We start from the raw sequence: 20,416 nt of genomic DNA, 5'->3' as shown, positions 1-20,416 counted from the left end.
TGCGGGAGGTCCGCTGGTCCCGTGGATTCGGTGGCAAGTACACTGAAGCCGCGTGACCGGCGGACCTCCCGCAGGCAAGCCGCTGAATCCATGGGACCAGGGACCTCCCACAGGCAAGCCGCCGAAGGCCGCCTGCCTGCCGTGCTTGGGGCAGCAAAAAAGCTAGAGCCGTCCCTGCTGATTTGGCAACCTGAGCCAAACTGATGTACAGCATGACTGAACAGATTCATATGCATAAATCAGATTTCAGGATTGGGGCCTGCTAATTATATTATACTTGAGGGTTCCAGAGGTTGGTTTTTAAAATTCGATCACCAGATTGTCTTTGTTAAATGCTATAGGATTTCACACAGAAGGATGAGATGATTACAGTGGAAGGATTTTAAAAATTAAATTAAGTTTACTTTCCAACCATCTAAACTGATGGTTTCATATTCTGCATTTCATTCAACTTGGGCAGTGAAACTAGACTGGTCAGAGTCTCTGCTCTATTTATAGTCAGTTTCACCTCCTGTTTCTCATGCACTAGTGCCATGCTGGGAAAGTTTAAATCTAAAATGAAACTGTTCTCATTGAAATTATTTTCTTAATTCCATTAAAACATTTCTTTCTTACTAGGTTCTGTAATATATATTACAAAAAAGAACAAAACCTATATTTTGGACTTAAATTACTTGACAGTGTTCCCTTTTAAGCCTCATATTTCACCTGGATCCTCCTTCTCATAGGTCCCCCTTCCCCAAAGCTGTCACTCATGGTGCCTGATTTGGTTCTTTGTTTGAAATTGCTCCCTCACTCTCTAAGACAATCCTGCAAGATGATCTAGGCAGGGGGGTGGCTCACAAAAGCTGCTCCACTTACCCACTGAAGTTCACGGAACTCCTTTGGAGTGTACAGACATAAGAGTTTGTTCCACCTAGAACTGATTGCAGGATCGTGGCCTTCGAACATAAAATTCTCTGCCCTGTTTACATTTGTTTTTAAAATTTATTCCTCCATAAAGGAGTTTTCTTTTAAATTTGGTGAGATTTTAAAAATTTCTCCGCCTTTTATTTCCCTTTAAATTCCCAAATAACATTCGTTAGCTGTGGAGAAACTTTCCAGCAAACCTTGGTCTACTTCCCCTCCCACACCTCTTAAAAAATTGTTCCTAAGAATTGCCGTGACAAATGGCAGGTTTATTATATCCTTAATGAAAATCTCAATTCCAAGCCTTTTTTTTCCCCCCAGGAAGCCAGGAGATGGATGTGGGTCAGTAGTTTACTTCAAAAAGAAAGGAAGGGAGTAACTGAAGCATGGCAGTACAGACTATATAGTCTGTGGTTAGACAAACCAATTTTCATTCCATCAGGGTGTCCATTTGGCTTGGAGGGCGGCATACAGGAAAGCAGAAAAGGGCAGACCGCCATGCCTAGACTATCTACTCATTGACTTCCTTACATTGTCATCAGTAGCTGCCTTATCTATTTTCACCTCAGGCAGAAGGCGTCCCATAGGCCTATTAGATGCTGGGCCACCAATAAGAGACACCACGCCATTACAATCCACTGTGCTGTTCCTTTTCACGTTCCGGCGGATGCTGGGAAAGATCCGTGAGGACCGGCTGCCCTGGCTATAGCCACTGTAGCCGCTGTAGCTACTTCTCCGTTCCCGGCCACGGAAGGGGATGAAAAGGGAATCTCTCCTGCCTTCGCTCTCCTCCACCGTGCTATGCTCATCATCAGCAAATTCGTTCTCTGAACCTGGATCACGGAAGCGCCCTCTGAAGCTGAAGATGCTGCTCTTGCTGTTGTGCCGGGAGAGGAAAGGGGAGCCTGGGATGCTGAGAAGGGACTGGAAGGGAGAAGCGAAAGAACAGCAATGGTGTGAATGGTAGAGAGAAAAACAAAGTGATATCATAGCTTGGTATCGTCCGCAAACTTTATAAGTGTACTCTCTATGCCATTATCTAAATCATTGATGAAGATATTGAACAGAACCGGACCCAGAACCGATCCCTGAGGGACCCCACTCATTATCCCCTTCGAGCATGACTGTGAACCACTGATAACTACTCTCTGGGAATGATTTTCCAACCAGTTATGCACCCATCTTATACTAGCTCCATCTAGGTTCCCTAGTTTGTTTATGAGGTGGTCATGCAAGACAGTATCAAAAGCATTACTGAAGTCAAGATATACCACATCTACTGCTTCCCCCCATCCACAAGGCTTGTTACCCTATCAGGTTGGTTTGACACGATTTGTTCTTGACAAATCCATGCTGACTGTTACTTATCACCTCATTATCTTCTAGGTGTTTGCAAATTGATGGCTTAATTATGTGCTCCATTGTCTTTCCGGGTACAAAAGTTAAGCTGACTGGTCTATAATTCCTAGGTTGTCCTTATTTCCCTTTTTATAGATGGGCACTATATTTGCCCTTTTCCAGTCTCCCGTCTTCCATGACTTTTCAAAGGTTGAACCATATTGGGGTGGCAGGGAGCATCCCCAGCTGATGCCTTTGTGCTGGACTCTAGGAGAAGACTTCACTCCTTCTGGCCCTCAATCCAGCACATTTAATATACAAAGAAAAATTTAGAAAAAGTGATAGAACTCATGCACATTGGGTAAATTTTTCAAGAGCCTTAGTTCCATTTTCAAAAGTGACCTGGCACTTATCCGCATATGTCTAATTGAAAGTCACCTGTGTAACTGTCCTGACTTTGGAGTTACTCCTGATTTCCACTGGGCTCACAGGGACACTCAGGACTTGCTGTGTAATCAGGTACTACAGGATTGGGCCCTAAGTTTCCTCCCGATCCAGCATCAATTAAAAGGACTGGAAAGATTCCCTTGGATTGCAAAGGGCATCGGCTGAGGCCCCAAGACAGAAAATTATGACAGAAAATGTGACTCTTAATAATGGAAAGGAATGTTACCTGGTTCATGATGGAAAATTTCCTTCCCAGCCTGTTGTCTGGCAACCTAAAAGCCTTTCTCCTCATTCCATCCTCCGATTCAGACTTGAACACCTTCTCATTGTCACCCTTCTCCTCTCCTTCCAACAGCTCCTTTTGCTTCCGTTTCTTCCTCCTGTTCCGTCGCTCCTTATCACTCTTAGAACTGAGTTTGGAAATCTCAGAAGAGCTCTGAGACACTCTCCCCCTGCCATCACCTTCCACAGCATCTTCTGAGACTGTCCCTGCTGAAGTGACCATGGCAGCAGCCTGAGGGGAAAGGGACAAAATTAATTTGTTCCTTATTTAGTCGACAGGGAAAGGGAGTGAGTAAGACAGAAAAATGACAGACATCTCTCACAGGCAGAGACAGTGCGGTGGACTTGTTACAGCATGGGGCTGAGCCAGGAATCATCATCTCTCTTTCCTGCCCTGGGAAGTTGTGTGTTCTAATGCTTAGTGCACAAGATCAGGACACCAGACTCCTAAATTCTGCTTCCTCCTCAAAATGGGGATTTTGTGCAAATGGTTAGAGCACAGGACTGGGATCCAGAACTTGTGGGTTCTGCTACAGACTCCCCTTGGTTCAAGTAACTTCAACTCTTTGTCCCTCAGTTTAGTCCTCTCTCTGATGGGTAGAAATAATACTTATCCTGTCTTGCATGCGTATAGCAAGGCTTAGCTAGAACCGAGAGCTGTTCTGACATTCTCTGGTGAAAGATGCTTTTACCAGTGTAATGCAAATAACAGAATGAATCTGTGGCTATACATCTGGACTGCCACAGAGGTAGCAGAGACAGAACCCGGTCTTCTTGCTACAAAAGGCAGGCCCCTGCCAGTTTAGCTAAAGGAGAAACTCCATAAAAAAAAAATGTTAGCAATGTGTTGGGCATAGGAACACAGGGTGAGCAATTCTAATTCCATCCAACAGAGCATAGTGAGGCCCAGACACACCACTCTGTTCATTACTGTATTTTCATAATTATATGACTCTGGTTTGTAATTAATGGTTCAGAAAAAAATTATAATAACCTAAAAAAAGTATTAATCAAAACTGTAACCTGCGCGTCTTCCTGCTGCCTTTTCAGCTGTTCCAACATGGCCTTGAATTCTGCTTCCTTTTGCTCCGCTTCCTCTAATGTGGCCTGGTTCTGCTCTTCATAAGCCATGGCTACCACAGCCAAGATCAGATTGACCAGATAGAATGACCCCACAAAGATAACCAGGACAAAGAATATCATGTAAGTTTTTCCTGCTGCTCGCAATGTCTGAAAAAGAGACAGCAATTTCTCTATCACTGATTCAGAAGAGACTGTCTACAATACAGATCGGAGCAGCCAATCACAGTTCTCTTGATGGAGGATTCTAAAGAAAAATGCATCAGTACCACACATACAAAGTGTTATCTAATTTCTTGGCAGGATCCAGTCCAAAGAATTAGGATACACAGCACACCCAACAAACTCTGGGCCCCAAGCAGTGAAATGACTTCTCCTTTCTTTAAGAACAAGCCTGATGCTATGTCAGGCAGGAATAAAGGTTGTAAATCTGACCAAAGGATGGACATTTTAAGGGATTCAGAAATACAGTATGAAACTCAATGCCAAGCACAGAGACTCTTTTGAAACAATGCTGGTTCAGCATGATGCCAACCTGATAGAGAAGTCTGAATTGTTCTTAGACAACATGGATACAGTTTGCCCTTCAAAGCACCAGGATGCCCTGTGTTATGCTACAAGAGTATCAGCAAAGCTGAGGTGCGCAGCATATGCACAACATACAGTATGACAATTTTGCAGCATTCACCACAGAATCTTAGAAGATTTAGCAAAACAGAAAAGTCTCCAGGCTGAAAACAGTCAAGAATGCTACGTGCGCTCTCCCTGGTGCCATTCTTCCCCTCCTTAAAAACACAATTCCTCCAAAGGCACACAGGCATACACTTGCAGGTGGCTCCCTCAGACCCTTAAAAAACTCCCCATCCTCCCATAAATGTGTATGAAATTAGAGGCAACAAAATATTGGAAGCAAAAGAGAAGCAATGCATCTACTTACTAACTGATACAAGTTTTCCCAAAAATCCTGAGTCATAAGGCGAAATAAGGCTAGGAAAGCCCAGCTGAAAGTGTCAAAGCTTGTGTAGCCATAGTTTGGATTCCTTCCTGCTTTCATGCATGTGTAACCTTCTGGACATTGGCTGCAGAAAAGATGAAAGCAGTTTCAGGGTTTCAATACTGTAAGAGCCATAAGAACAGATTAACAGGAGGCTTGTTGTCAAAGGCTGTGATGACTTACACAGCAGCAAGGTGCAACATTTTATCTGGGCTTTATTTTCATGTGGACGAAGTGGCTGGCAAAAACCAGGGCAGTTGACAACCCGGAGACAGAAGCTCTTATCCACACAATGCAGCAGTACGAGGTTATTCCTATTGCCTGACCAAACCTGAGCTGAACAGGCTAGCTACAGGGGTAAAAGACTACAGTACTACAATCTTCATACCCACTGGTGACCTGAACAAAAGCCCCCTTGAGCCACTGGGCATTTTTTCATGTTCTTCAGTGGGCTTTGGATCAGCCCTCAATCCTTCACCGTGCTGCAGGCCAGCCGGTGCCAAATGTGGTGATGGTAGGTGATGTGACATGGACCTACCATCAGTATCTAGATTGAGAACCACCAACTTATTGACCAGCGAACAGCCATCAGAAAATGAGAACAGTTACTACTGACCAAGACTGAATTGGAACCAGCAGCCTAAAAGTGAAAAGCTCTAGATTTCATTCCCACCCATCCTGAGCCTTTCAGGCTCCTGAATAATCTAAGTGACTTGAGGCTGAAATTCAGGGACCCCATAAATTCATTTTCTTGTTCTCTTGCTTTTAAGCTAATCAAGTTTTCTACTGTGACTCAAATTAACCAGCAACTGTAAGTTTTTGACTAAACAGAATTAATGTACAAATGCTATTGGAAACACCATTATCTGTATTTACATACATGCATGCATTACATAGATTTTAAATCAGTTACACTTCAGTTAATTAAATGTGAATGCTGAAGTTTTCAAAGAGCTATGGGCAGCTGGGCACTCAGGACTGGATTTCAAGTATCCAAAGACCAGATTTTTAGAAGTAGTTAGGTGCCCAAAGCCCTAAATGATTTAGGAGGACAATTCTCATTGAGAAACAACAAGAACAGTGCTTCTAACTTCCCAACTCTCCTTTGAAAATCCCATCCTAGTATGGCTACGATCCATTTGATAGTGAGCTGGGAGAATGTAGCCTGCAACATTTCATACACATCAGTTGCTTAATTTTAAGTGATGCAGATGCAAAATGAACCACAAATGAGTGTCTTTTTAAAACAGATGTTATATTTTTGTTTACGTATGACCCCGCAGTCCAACAAGTCTACACAAATACCCTGTGTCAGGCATGATACATGCAGAGTAGAGAGACCGATACTAAGGGGGTGCATTCAATGAAAAGGAGATCAGGCTACATAGAACTACCTCTAAGCCTTGCCACCACTAAGCTCTATAAAAGCCACTGGAGATGAAAGACATTCTTTACTTTTAATGAAGTCCAACACTTACCCTGCATCTGAGCTGTTACCACAGAGCAAAGGATCAAGGGCCCCAGGGATTGTGTAAAAGTTTGCTGGAAAAAAAAATGTTAAACATATGTATGCACACTGCACACTTAATGGACTCGGCATATTACAAAACTATAGAAGTCTTAACAGAGCAGTCATCTAGGTTCTTCCTGGAAGTTAATACAGCTGTTTGAGTGCAAATACAAATGAATCGCTGGCACACTGGAGCAAGTTAATTCAAGAGCTGGCAGGCAAGGAAGGAGTTGCAAAGAGCTGGATCCTGATTCCTCACTACCTTGCACTTTGTGTTGTCACTTACACCTGTGTAAACCCTACTAGCATGGTAGCATGTTCACCTGCTTTGCACAAGTACAAAAGGAGTTACTAGTCACTTCAACTGGAAATATGGCAAATAAGAACCAAGTGAAACCAAATAAGGAGCTCGGGAGTCAAGTCAATGCTTTCATCTGCAGAGCTGACAGCATTCACAGACATTTCCTAGCTGTTCCCTTTCACAATCTTTACAGCTTATTTTATTCTGGGACAAGGTTTTGCTCTTGTTAACGTTTGGGGAATAGGCTGTTCTTTGAACTAGTACCTGTATATTGGGCACAACCACGATTATTAAGGATTCATTATCCCCATTTTATAAAAGTCAACCAGTCAGGATGAAGAACAGATATCAGGTAATAAAGGTAGCCGGTTGCACACCATGAACAAAGAATAATCAAATGCCTCACAGGCTGCAATTAATTTGCATGAACTGTTAGAATTATTGCAAATAAATTAGTAGGAAAGGAAAGGAAAACAGGCCTAGTTTTCCAACTAAACTACTAGTTACAAATGGTTCAACATGCTCTGTAGGTCTCTTTGCACATATCCTTTCCAAATGCATGGACTTTTTCTAAATCAATGCTGACTGACACACAAAGATAAGGCTCTAAGAGACAGAAGGCCAGGATACAAGAATGGCAGTTGGAAGAGGATGCTGGACATAGATACAATGGGAAAGTGGGGGTCAGGTCAAGCCTTAATACAAAGAAAGCATGTACAGCTCAGTGGAGGTTAGAGAGAAGCTTATTGTGCCCCATGCCCTGATGCCGGGAGCCTCCCTGCTATAGAAACAGGATTTAAGAATCAAATACATGAGCCACTTTCTCAATCCCTAAAGCCCTCTCTCCAGAGTTGTACGCAATCTTGGCTGACCACTCATGAACAACACTTGATAAGACACAGCCAGAGAGAAGGAATCCCTGAGGCAAGGAAATAGCTTTTACAAACTCTACATTTAAAACTAAACAGACAGGGCTGTAAAAAGCTTTGTTTGTGAGCTTGGAGGCACAGAACTCACTCTGGGTTGGACAAAAAGGTTGCAAACCTGGGCCGAGTTTCAAGTGAGCCCTGACCCATGGGCCACAGTGTAGGGTTTGTCCTTGAAACCACGTGATGATGTGATAATTGGGGCTTAGCAGGCCTACTGCACTTGTAAGTCTAACTGTGGGAAAGGAGATAGAAGTTTATAAGGTGTGACAATCTACAACGATAAATATTGATGGGAAAAAGTGAAAAAGGTAGAGACAGACTGAGTGAGTCTAAACAAAAGGGCCAACTGATACAAATTCAAGGACTGTGTTAAGATCAGGCCCATAAACAAGAAAAGTGAGGGACTGGAAATCAATGAACCAAAGGTGGATTGTCAGAAATTAGACCTAATCTGTAGACAAAATAATGAGAGGATGGGTCGTTATTCTTCTCATCATTCCCTTTTTGGGTCCTCAAAGGACAAGACTTTTGCAAGGCAAGGAGGCAAAAGTGAACACAATTGCTGACTAAAAGAAGTGAGCTTCACCATCATGGCTGCCACCTGCAACATTTCCTGGAACCCCCAGCTTCACTGGGACACCATGAGGTCTTTGACATCCTGATCCTCAAAGATGTACTGAAATTTAATGATGTGTTTGATATGGTACTAAGCAGACTGAGCTCTATACCAGAGGTCCCCAACCTTTTCGTCTGGCAGGCGCCAGACAAAGGACCGCGGCGGCGGTCGAGCATCCACCGAAATGCTGCCGAATTTCTGCAGCATTTCGGCAGTGACGCCTCTTGATGACATCGCTTGTCAGCGGCAAGTGGCGTCATCGAGAGGCTTCGCCGCCAAAATGCCGCCGAATTTCGGCAGATACTTGACCGTCGGCCAGGACGCAGGCGCATTTAGATGCCCCCGCCAGTGGCATGGTGCCCATGGGCACCGTGTTGGGGACCCCTGCTGTATACCAAGAAAACTACTTAACATTGGACCATGGCAAGGCCATGTTAACACCTTTAAATCTTTGGAACTATTTATTCTATTGAAATTAATACAACAGTGAAACTTGGTGATTTCAACTAATTTTTTCTTTGGAGTTTTTGGTTCCACTTTTTCTGGAAATGAACCAACACTATGGAACGCTAACACAACCATCCTCTGATGTAGTTAAAACATGGTTGGTGCTCACAGCACACTCCAGGGTCAAGGACAACACACTCTCCAGTGCCATCTACACTCTAGGCAGAATTGTGTTTTAGCTACTTTGAGAAGGTGGAAAAGACCACCATTCTGGGGATTTTGAATCTCAAAACAAAAGTCGTATTGATCTAAACAAAAAAAATTAGGTTGAGCACAAATCTACAGAGCTTTGCAAAGGCCTTTCCAGATCTGCAACCTTATAAAAAGGACAGGTTTATACTAGCCAGTCCAGTGGACAACGGTTATTTTAAGAACAGCGCTCACCATGCTGAAATGAACAAACCCATGATTTTCCAAAGTGAATCTGGATACCCAATTTGAGAAACCTTAAAGAGACCCAATTTCCAAAAAGTGCTGAGAAACCAGGGCCTTTAAGGTGCCTGAAGCTGGGCACCTAAAATCTCAAGTCATTTTGAAAATCTTGGCCAACAACATTTAGTCATGTAAAAAGGAAACAGACTTTAGAGAGCATTGCTGCAGAAATACCTACAGACATTGTTGGTGTATTCTTGCCAGTCAAACCCCCTGGTGCCATTCTCTAGGAAGCTCTCATTGAGGTTAATTGGCCATATTACACACTTGTTCCTCAAATTGCCCATAAACAGCTGCAGGCCGATTAAAGCAAAGACACTGAGGCAAAACACTGTCAAAATCATTACATCTGACAGTTTCTTCACAGACTGAATTAGGGCACCCACAATGGTCTTCAAGCCTGCAGAGAGAAAATAGGGCTAGAAATCACTTTCATATAATCACCACACAGACAATACATTGCACATTACATCTATAACGCAGAGGCAAAAGGTCATTGCTTAAGGACAGCCAGGTCCATGGGAAATCGAAGCTGCACTGGAGCAGTGGATCTGTTCAGGATTTGCCCTACCGTACATTGATTACAGCAAAGTATAATGGGCAGGGTGTAACTCCACTGACTTCAGTGAAAGACCAGGAATAAATGTGTCCCAGTGACTTACGACAAATTAAAATATTAAAAGGTCACAATTCAAAATCTGTTTTCTAGCGACAGTGCACATTTAAGAGCCTCTGGGATGAACATTAGGACTTGTCTGCACACAGACGTTACATCAAGGTAAATTGGTGCAAAATCTAATTTAGTTAAACTGATGCAAACGTCTATGTGGACAGCCTTATCTGGGTTTAAATCAGATTCATATGGTGCAAGCTACACAGATGTATACTTTTGCAATCTGGCATAAGAGGATTCCACTGAAAAGTGTTAGGATTTTCTCCAGTATAAACTGCCTCTTTGGGACTCTATAAACTTGGGGCCAAAGCTGCACAGACAGTTAAGAACACAGGAAAGGCTATACTGGGTCAGACCAAAGGTCCATCTAGTTAGCCCAGCTCAATTAACTTATCTAGTTCTTTTTTAAACTCTGTATAGTCTTGGCCTTCACAACATCCTGTGGCAAGGAGTTCCACAGGTTGATTATGCATTGTATGAAAAAATACTTCCTTTTGTTTGTTTTAAGCCTGCTGCCTATTAATTTCATTTGGTGACCGCTATTTCTTGGGTTATGAGAAAGAGTAAATGCCACTTCCTTATTTACTTTCTCCACACCAGTCATGATTTTATAGACCTCTAACTAAGGGGAGACATATGATAATCTCTTTTCAAAGCTGAAAAGTCCCAGTCTTATTTATCTCTCCTCATATGGCTGCCGTTCTATACCTCCAATAGTTTTCGCTGCCCTTTTCTGAACCTTTTCCAATTCCAATACATCTTTTTTGAGATGGGCAACAACATCTGTACGCAGTATTCAAGATGTGGGCTTACCATGGATTTATATAGAGCCAACATGATATTTTCAGTCTTATTATCTATCCCTTTCTTAATGATTCTCAACATTCTGTTCGCTTTTTTGACTGCTGCTGCACATTGAGTGGATATATTCAGAGAACTAGCCACAGTGACTCCATAATCTCTTTCCTGAGTGGTAACAGCTAATTTAGATCCCATCATTTTATATGTATAGTTGGGATTATTTTTTCCAATGTGCATTACTTTGCATTTCTCAGCACTGAATTTCATCTGCCATTTTGTTGCCCAGTCACCCAATTTTGAGAGATCCTTTTATAGCTCTTTGCAGTCTGCTTTGGACTTAACTATCTTGAGTAGTTTTGTATCATCTGCAAATTTTCCCACCTCACCATTTAACTCCTTTTTCTAGATCCATTATTAATAAGTTGAATAGGACTGGTCCCACTACCGACCCCTGGGGGATACCACTATTTACCTCTCTCCATTTGGAAAACTGACCACTTATCCCTACCCTTTGTTTCCTATTAACCAGTTACCAATCCATGAGAGGACCTTCCCTCTTACCCCATGACAGCTTACTTTGCTTAACAGCCTTTGGTGAGGCTTTTTGAAAATCTAAGTACACTATATCCACTGGATCCCTCCCTGTCCACATGGACCCCCTCAAAGAATTCTAGTAGATTGGTGAGGCATGATTTCCCTTTACAAAAAACATGTTGAATTTTACTCAACAAATTACATTCATCTATGTGTCTGACAATTTTGTTCTTTACTATACTTTGCCCAGTACTGAAATCAGGCTTATCAGCTGGTAATTGCTGGGATCACCTCTGGAGCCCTTTTTAAAAATTGGCATCACATTAGCTATCGTCCAGTCATTTGGTACAGAAACCAATTTAAATGATAGGTTATATAGACCACAGTTAGTAGTTCTGCAATTTCACGTTTGAGATCCTTCAGAACACTTGGGTGAATACTGTCTGGTCCTGGTGACTTATTACTGTTTAAGTTTATCAATTTGTTCCAAAACCTCCTCCAATGACACTTCAATCTGGGACAGTTCTTCGGATGAAGACCGATGCAAAGAATTAAATTTAATTTCTCTGCAATGGCCTTATCATCCATGAACGGTTCTTTAGCATTTTGATCATCTAGTGGACCCACTGTTTTTTTAGCAGGCTTCCTGCTTCTGACGTACTGAAAATTTTTTTTGCTATTACTTTTTAAGTCTTTGGCTAGTTGTTCTTCAAATTCAGTTGATGTATGTGGTTTAATATTAAAGACAGTACATGTCTTAGGCAAGAAATAAAAGTTCTAAAAAGGGATCTTCCAAAAGAAGCTCAGTCTGATCTGCACAGGTTCCATCCTTCAACTCAATGGACAATTTGCATGAGCAAGAAATCCAGGATAACACCTTCAAGTCAGACTTGTATGAAAGGTGTGCAGAACACAGTCAGAAGTCAACAGGAATTTGGAGTGCAGAAGAAAAACAAGGGTAGACTCTTAAAAACAAACAACTCTAACATCCAGCAGGATTGTCTTGCATTTATAACATGAAGGGAATAAAAGCAGACAAGAGCTTCGCTGCACATGGATTTCAGATAGAATTTCTAAGGGTGGTCATAAGTGACTCTGAAAATAATCCTGGGATGTCCCCTCCCATGGCAACTCCCAACTCAACCCTGCTCCATTTACAAAGGCCAAACCAGTTTTCCCCAAAAAACTGCCAGGCCCTACAAACTCAAGCAGTGCCTCAGTAAATTAAAATAAAAGCCACTTTCATCCTGCTTACTTACCGACTAAGAAAGAGAAGCAACATTTTCACATGACAAAACCAGTTAGATGAGCTTAAGGCAAAATCCTTGGAGCTCCAAGCCCCATGTCCACGAGACACAGCAGAGATCATCAAATGTTTCTGCCAGATCTCACTTTCAGCTAGAAATTCTTGCTTAGCCCTCCACCTACTTATTCACATTATAAACAGTACTGATAACTTTTAAAAGCATCCATGAATGCTAAGTTACTCCCTTTGTCTGTTCTGCCTCACTTCTTCTACATAGGCAAATCAGACCCTTTCACACCTTGCAAAATTCTACTCACAGCAACTAATTTTTGGTCTTTGACAAGCAAATAAAATGTTGTTAGTTTCTCGTCACCATCTGGTAATAGTTGGTCAAGCAGGTTGTGTGTGCAGGCTGGTAAGTTTTCCCATAAGAATTTAGCAAAGATGCCCCTACACCCTTTCCAGAGCAAGTGAGGAGATGTGTCACAAAATATTTGCCATACCAGATCATGCCACTGGTGGATTTAGTCTGGTGTCCCATCACTAGCAGTGGCCTTGACGGCACAGTATTCCATAGGAAAGTTATCTAGGCCCCTAGTGCTACTGGACACTCCTGAACCATCTCATAACTTCATCCTCCAAAATATTTTCCCAGATCAGAAATGTAGTTTACCTTTCTTCACGCTCTGCCTGGAGAATTGGCTCGTATGCAATTTCTGAAAAGAAATCCCTACCTAACCTTTTAGAGATCTGATAAGAGAAACTCCTACAAGACTGGCATCCTTCCTTTTAACATATTTACTAAAGTGTTTTTTCTATTAGCCACAAAGATAAAACTTACCCCTTTAATTCATACTCAAAAAGAGGCATTTAATGAGTCATTAAATGCTGTGCTTTATGAATCTCTTACTTTCAATCTACTGCTAGCTGTGAGCACTTTTGATACACATTATTATTCCCAGACCATGCATGGATTTCCATCCCTTGCCTCTCAAACCTCACTACATCCATCAGTGATTCCATACAATCGTAATTGATATTAACTTCCCCCTCATCACTGCTTTAGCTACTTCCCAAGAGGGCTTTAGGTATAAAAACTCCAGAAATGTTAGCCTTGTTAAGCCCGAGCATTCATCCCAGGCCTGAGATGCTTCCTCAGACCACCACCAGCCTTCTATAACAACCTCTTGGGCAAGCAGCCGTTTAAGGTTGTCTATAGGCATTAATCCTGAAATAGAGAATGTGCAACAGTCCCAGCAGTAGATATTTCAGCTAGGATTGGATCAGACCCAAAGCTCTGGCTCAGATCACCACACCAACCTTCAGTTGTCAGCTATCAGACCCCCCTAGGTTACCAGCAACTTCATCCAAAGCCCATGGAAGTCAATTAAAAGATTCCGATTGATTCTAATGGACTTTGCATCATGGCCCAGATCAGAAGTCTTTGCACCAAGTCACTGTTCTCTGCCTAGAGATTATATGCAAGTATTTATATATTTTCATGCATTCTTTGTTTTCACAGAATTAGCTGGTTGCTTCCAATCAATCTTTATTGAATGATCGATGTGCTGCAGAATGCTCAGACCTAGAGTACATGGCTAAATTGGTCTTTGATGTGATGGTTCTTGAGATCACATTGTAAGTCTGGAGTAATTCATTTCCACAATGAGATCAGAAGGAGCTGAAGTTCGTCTGCATCTTCAATCAAGTGGTCAACATTGTAAAAGGCAGGAGTGACAAAGCAAGGGGTTAAGGTCACAATCTCCCCTAAATGCCTGGTTTCAAATCCCACTCCTAGTATTAAGACTGTGTTGACTGGGGTGAAGTTCTTATAGCCTGTGTTATGCATGAAGTCAGACTAGATCATCATAATGGCCCCTTCATGGCCTTAAAATCTGAATAAATGGAACTAATTTTTAGAGCAATACAATGCAGACTTCTGGACCTGCCCCAAAATTCAGCAATCAGCAAAAACTTGTGAAGCAAGATTAGATGTGGAGATTTTTATTTTTAAATTTCTGGGCAAAGTGAAGCCAGCTCATAATGTAATCTCATTGGAGCTCACAGTAATTGGACGGGAGACTTCTACAGAAAATCAGATTTCTATGGAAAGTATTGATGATTCGGTGCAAGTTCTTCCCAACTGCATCACTACTTAACTGATGACTGGGGCTAGTGCTACTGAAGGTGCTGCCTTTTGGATGAAGTATAAAATTGAGGCCTCTCACTACTTTTGGTTGCTAAAGATCACATGGCATTTTTATCCTCCAATGGCTGCTTGACAACCCTTTTCGGTGAAATAGGATTGGTGAGTTTCATTGGTGAGCATCACAACTGGTATCCTTGCTGGATGTCTCAGCAGGGAGCCCAAAGATTAAATGAGCTGTGAAGATTTGGTCCTCCAGAACAGGGATTATGCACATTGGTCCAAAACCTCCTGGGGAAACCAGCACTGATCATGCTGTTTCTGTTCTATGGACACAGTGCTTCAGTTGCTAGGGCCAACTCGTTCCAGTCACCAGCTGGAAATTCACATGAAAAATGTAAGCATTAAAACCTCTCGATCCAGAAATGCTTGTTCATCACCTCTAGCAGGAAAAAGCCTCAAACTGCAGCTTGCTCCTCTGAGCTCCTGCTCCTTTAGGCAACGAGGATGTTTCCACCTCAACTTATAATCAACTTGCCTCAAATGTTTTTGTACCATTAAACATTAAAGTTGGCTGGAGCTGAGTCATACGATCCTCTTCTTCCTGCAGGACTTTTTTAGACCACATATATTTGCATGGCCCTTCTGCAGATCTCAGTATTAAATAATGCAACAAAGCTGAAAGATTTATGAAGCCATGTACATTTGTGCCAACATACAGGGAGAACAAGATGCAGCTGCTTCTGTGCATGGTACAGTCCAGAGAAGAAAATACTCTAGAGGGGAAATTTTCCAGTGACAAAAATGTTTCTTTGGCAATCTACAGTTTATATCCATTTGTATTCCTTCAGAATGTCCTGTGAGGACAATCTGCTCAATGGCCAGATTCTAGGCCAGTAGTTTACTGTATCTCAAAATGATGGATCAGTTATTGTGTGTGTTACCAGTAGTGGCATCTAGAGGCCCCAGCTGAGATTGGAGCCCCATTAGGGTAGATGCTGGGTCTACGCAAAGTAAGAGGCAACCCCTTCCTTGGAGAGTTGATCTAAATGGACAAGACAAATGAAGACTGAAGATGCTCATCTGGGAAATGAGGCACAAAAAGATTAAACAAACTTGCCTAGGTTACACAAGGAGTCTGTGGCAAAGTGGGGAACTGAATGTAGATCTCCTGAATCGCAGCCCAGTGCCTTAACTGCAAACTTGCCCTTCCCGATTGACTGGCTGGAATCAGTGACAGCTGTCAGCACCGTCCATCACCCCACATTTGTAACTTGCAACTGCACTTGGAGCTACACTCCAGATGCAACTATGTTTTTGTAACTAGTTCATCAAACTCATTTGACTCAGTTGCAACAAGCCCGGCTGAGCTGTGTCCACACAGCAGCCCTTTTCACCATTTTGTGCATCTCCACCATTCACGCCACCTGCTGTAACCATGGTTGACGTCACAGCATACTGGAAAAATCTGAGCAGTTATCTCATAGTGTCTCAGCAGGCGAAGCCCATAAAACAGCACCAGTAGTACCACAGAGCAATCAATTCTGGGGTGTCTTGCACAATATAGAGCTAGGAGCCAGAATGGCCAACCTGTTTACCCAGACAAGTTTATGGCATCCTGCTTATATTGCAGAAAAACTTGCAGGATGAGAATCAGATGTTAAGGAGACTGGAGGGGGAACTCTCACCACACCCTTAGCATAGATCATATCATTTGTCAAAAAACAAAGAAAAAACTGAGATTTTGGCCATAAAAATTTGTTAGCTGAAAACTGCAAAAGCTTTGTTTTTTCAGAACCCCCTTCAAAAAAAGTTGGATTTTTTTTAAAATCATCAACATTTTTCACAGAGGGGACCCCAAAAAAACCCACCAAAACACTTTCCTGACCAGTTGCACTGGCTACAAACTTAGAAGTTTTGTACTGGGATGTTTTTATCTTGATTCAGAACTGAAACTGAATTTTTGTAGATTTCTGAGAGCTGGATTGATTTCCCAACACTTCTCCATCTTGGAATTAAAAAAAAACCATTAAGTTTACAAGAGAAAGTCATGTAAATTATGCATTTTCATGAATTATCAGATCCACTGACACTTAACATACTCTCAGATCCTTTTTACTATTTCAGTTATATAAGTGCCAGCATGTGACATGACAATGGAGTCTTAACCAGGTTTGCAAAGCTCACTTTCTTTGATGTCTTTCTAAAAAGTGAGTTCACAAATAGGGAAACCGGGGAGGAAAACAAATGGTAAAAACATTGACCAAAACACATTTGAACCATCCATAATTTATCACACGAACAAAAATGTGAAGCAAGTTGAATTACATAATCAGGAACCAAGAATAAACTGGGATATTACATCATGCAGTATAACTGCAAGGCTCAGCAGAGCAGATTTAGTTTCTGATTTTCAAGCTCTGTCACATTCAAGAGGGCTTCTCCTTAGATTGATCCTTGCAATTATCAGATAAATTTTAAAGTTTAACTCTACTTTGCACCTTGCCATGGTTCATGCCATGCCTTAGACCGTGAATGGACCATGCAACTAAAGAACAGTCTGAATCAGTGGTAATTCATCTATGGGGAAATGCTAAAATGAAGGCATTTCATTAGCAAGGCTGTGTTATTTAGTACACACCAGTTATCTATCTAAATTAAGCACTTTAAGTAACTAAACAAAAATCTAGGCTTGAATATAAATATCAGACCAAAAATGCAAAAGAGAGGAGCCAGTGCTCTTTTGGGAACCTGTGCCGGATTCTCATTTATTCTAAGGCCTCTTTACACTGTTCCATTAGTATAAAAGCATCTTACCCACTCTAAGCACCCCTTACATTGCCAGGCCGATGTAAAGTGGCCTAAGGGTAGCAGGCACATGAAATTGTAAACTAAAACAAATACGGGAAGTTCCAGGCAGGAACACCTTTTTTTTGTTAAACTCGGAGCTTTTAATCAATGCCAAAGTTCTTGTCAATTTCCAAGTAGCTTGTCAATTTCCAAGTTTTTACACCCTGTTCCCTTCAGCCCTCTAAGCTCTTATTTGCTAATCTTCAGTGCTTCTAGGGTCCCATCCTCTATTGTCCTGACAGCATGCAGTCATTACACCTGCTATGCACTGGTGTAAAAACTGCATGAGATGCCATGGAGAATTAGGCTCTTAAAAACATTAATAATTGTTTCACTGAAAGATTTGGTCACCTGGGGGCTTGGAATATCATTCCGATTCCTCACTGTTGCTTTGCTTTACCAATTCATAGTTAAAAGGAATGGCCCTCTTCAGATACCAATGGGTTGCAATTGTCTTGGGAACTAAGTTTTCAAGGTGAGGCGGGCTTGGTTTCCATTTGCGATGGACTCAACATGTCTTTCTTCACACAATTTGTCAAGTTAGATAATGTGACCCTTGTTCTATAGAACAGTATGCAGAGTAAGTTCTATGCTTAATTTACCAACTATTAAAAGTTGCCTGCGAGATGTTCAGCTGTCTGTCTTCCCAGCCTAAAGCAGAACCACTGATGAGACACACTATCGATCTGTCAATACTAGGGATCTTTTTGAACAGGTTAGAATAGTACTGTGGATCTGGTTTTAGGTGACCTGACCCATTTTTACTGAGCTGCTTTCAAGACTGCTCCATTTCATTAAAAAAGGACCTGCCTTCCTTAAGTCAGCTCTACACTGTGGCTCACATGGTTTTAAAACTGGTTCCGCTAAATTGGTTTTTAAATTTCCCCAGTATAGATAGGCCCCAGGAGACAACTTGCAGCATCACTACTTTACTCTTTCAGAATGTAAGAGATGCAGCTTCCACTGTCACTTGCCCCTCAATCTGTGTGCCACATGTACCTGCCTATCAGTGAAAGGTGGCAGATTGACAGCCCTGCAGAAGAGTCCTTTGTCTAGTCGCAGGACAATATATGCACACCACGCAAGACATCTAGCCTGCATGTCTGTAGAAATCACCTCTAGATGTGAAGAATTAAGCTCACTCCTCTAGAACTATTTGGTGTTTGGCCTCTTTGCTGAGGTTTCCAACGCCTTGGGCCACTTGGCACCTGCTGTGTTGTTTGCATGTATGATGCACACTCTTCCCCAGCAGAAACTGCACTAAGACCAACGTACTCATTTAGCATAGATCACCAAACCACCTTATGATTAAGGTGACCAGATGTCCCGTTTCTAAAGGGAGAGTCCCCTTTTTCGGGACTTTTTCTTATATAGGCACCTATTATGCCCCACCTCCTGTCCCGTTTTTTCACAGTTGCTATCTGGTAACCCTACTTATGATAGTCATATTCGGGAACTACTGCTAGCATAGCCTTACAGTGACCAGACAGCAAGTGTGAAAAATCGAGACAGAGGGTGAGGGGTAATAGGAGCATATATAAGGAAAAGTCCCAAGTATCAGCACTGTTCCTATAAAATCGGGACATCTGGTCACCCTACATAGACTAGAACTGAGCTGGTGAAATAGAGGTGAATGTCTCTATATCCTGTTACTGATCCACTAAGCCCGGCAAACTCTCCACCCTACATGAAATTTTATCCAGCAGCATGTCTCCAGTCCCGCATACTTTTCATTTATATCTCATTTAAACACCCACTGCTCATCTGAAGAGGCCAATTCTAATTATTTACAAAAGGTTTATTTAACATCTGTCATAATAATAAAATGGTTTTCTTTTTAGGTCATTGTGATATTAGAATTCCCATCCCACTGCATGCACTGAAGAAACAAGAGAAAACATTTAGATTTTAACATATTCAAATATATTACCCTGAGAAAAGTACACTTCTACCCTGTCTGTACAGTAAGCCATCAAGTAAAACACTAGCTCTCTGCCCCACAACTAGTGCTTCCAAGCTTACCCTAATGACAACCAACCGGTAGGTTAATTACCTAAATTCACAATTCTTGCTAGTCATGGGACCAGAAGGCAGGGGTTATGTTTTGCAAAGCCTCTACTAGCCCCAAGCACTGCACAATCAGGGGAGATCCTGATCTAGGTTCTAATTTAAGTCAGTGACCAAAGCTCCGCCCATTTCCAGTTCTAGCCTTAGAATTCAATGCAGTCAATACTGTAACAAGGTAGCACAGCCACTAACAGTTTCCTGCAAACTGGCTATACTGAACTTAATGGGGGGGTGGGATGGAACTCAGATCCTCCTGCTCCAAAAGCACACGTGAGCTAGCAAGGAATGTGTGTTGGCAGTTAGGAGCACCGGGCCTAGGATATGCAGCTGAACAGTTCCACATCTTTTCCTACGAGGTCAATGGCATGTTTACACACGCTAACTAGGCAGTTGATTACCCCGTTTCACTCTGCTATACTGATGAACGTGAAGCACATCCTAAAGCAGTTTAAGCATACTTTTTCTTTAACCAAGGCAGTTTAAGAACTGCAGTGCACTGACAGCATCACAACTGCTCTCCAAGCAGTGCATCATCATCAGCGATAATCAGATAGTTCTTCCTCCTTAGGAGTGTATCTTAAGCTCTGCTACCAACCATCCAACAAGGCTAAGTAAGAGCATTCTAATTAAGGAGCAATTCTCTATCATTCAGTGCAAGAAAGGCAGGTGGTATTTAAGAGCATCATGCAGCAGGTAGGGTTTATAAATATGGTAGGCTTGGCAGTCTGGAGGGAGGGAAAACGCACCTGCCTCT

General features: G+C 42.1%; 1 protein-coding gene across 2 annotated transcripts in view; it reads right to left on the bottom strand.

Annotated features, from left to right (window-relative positions):
• The window catches only part of SCN8A (sodium voltage-gated channel alpha subunit 8), a 95,785-nt gene that overhangs the window by 50,433 nt on the left and 24,936 nt on the right, over positions 1-20,416 (bottom strand). For both annotated transcript variants that reach the window (XM_032785643.2, XM_032785642.2), the window contains exons 6-11: positions 9,524-9,745; positions 6,529-6,592; positions 4,994-5,135; positions 4,000-4,206; positions 2,921-3,208; positions 1,474-1,833 (exon numbers count right to left, since the gene is read on the bottom strand). In XM_032785643.2, the coding sequence (XP_032641534.1) occupies positions 1,474-1,833; positions 2,921-3,208; positions 4,000-4,206; positions 4,994-5,135; positions 6,529-6,592; positions 9,524-9,745 (1,283 nt within the window). The remainder of the gene's footprint in view (positions 1-1,473; positions 1,834-2,920; positions 3,209-3,999; positions 4,207-4,993; positions 5,136-6,528; positions 6,593-9,523; positions 9,746-20,416) is intronic.

The sequence above is a fragment of the Chelonoidis abingdonii genome, chromosome 26 (genome assembly GCF_003597395.2).
Source record: "Chelonoidis abingdonii isolate Lonesome George chromosome 26, CheloAbing_2.0, whole genome shotgun sequence".
Classification (NCBI taxonomy): domain Eukaryota; kingdom Metazoa; phylum Chordata; order Testudines; family Testudinidae; genus Chelonoidis; species Chelonoidis abingdonii.
Note: the sequence above shows the minus strand (reverse complement) of the source record. Positions and strands in the feature narration are given on the sequence as shown.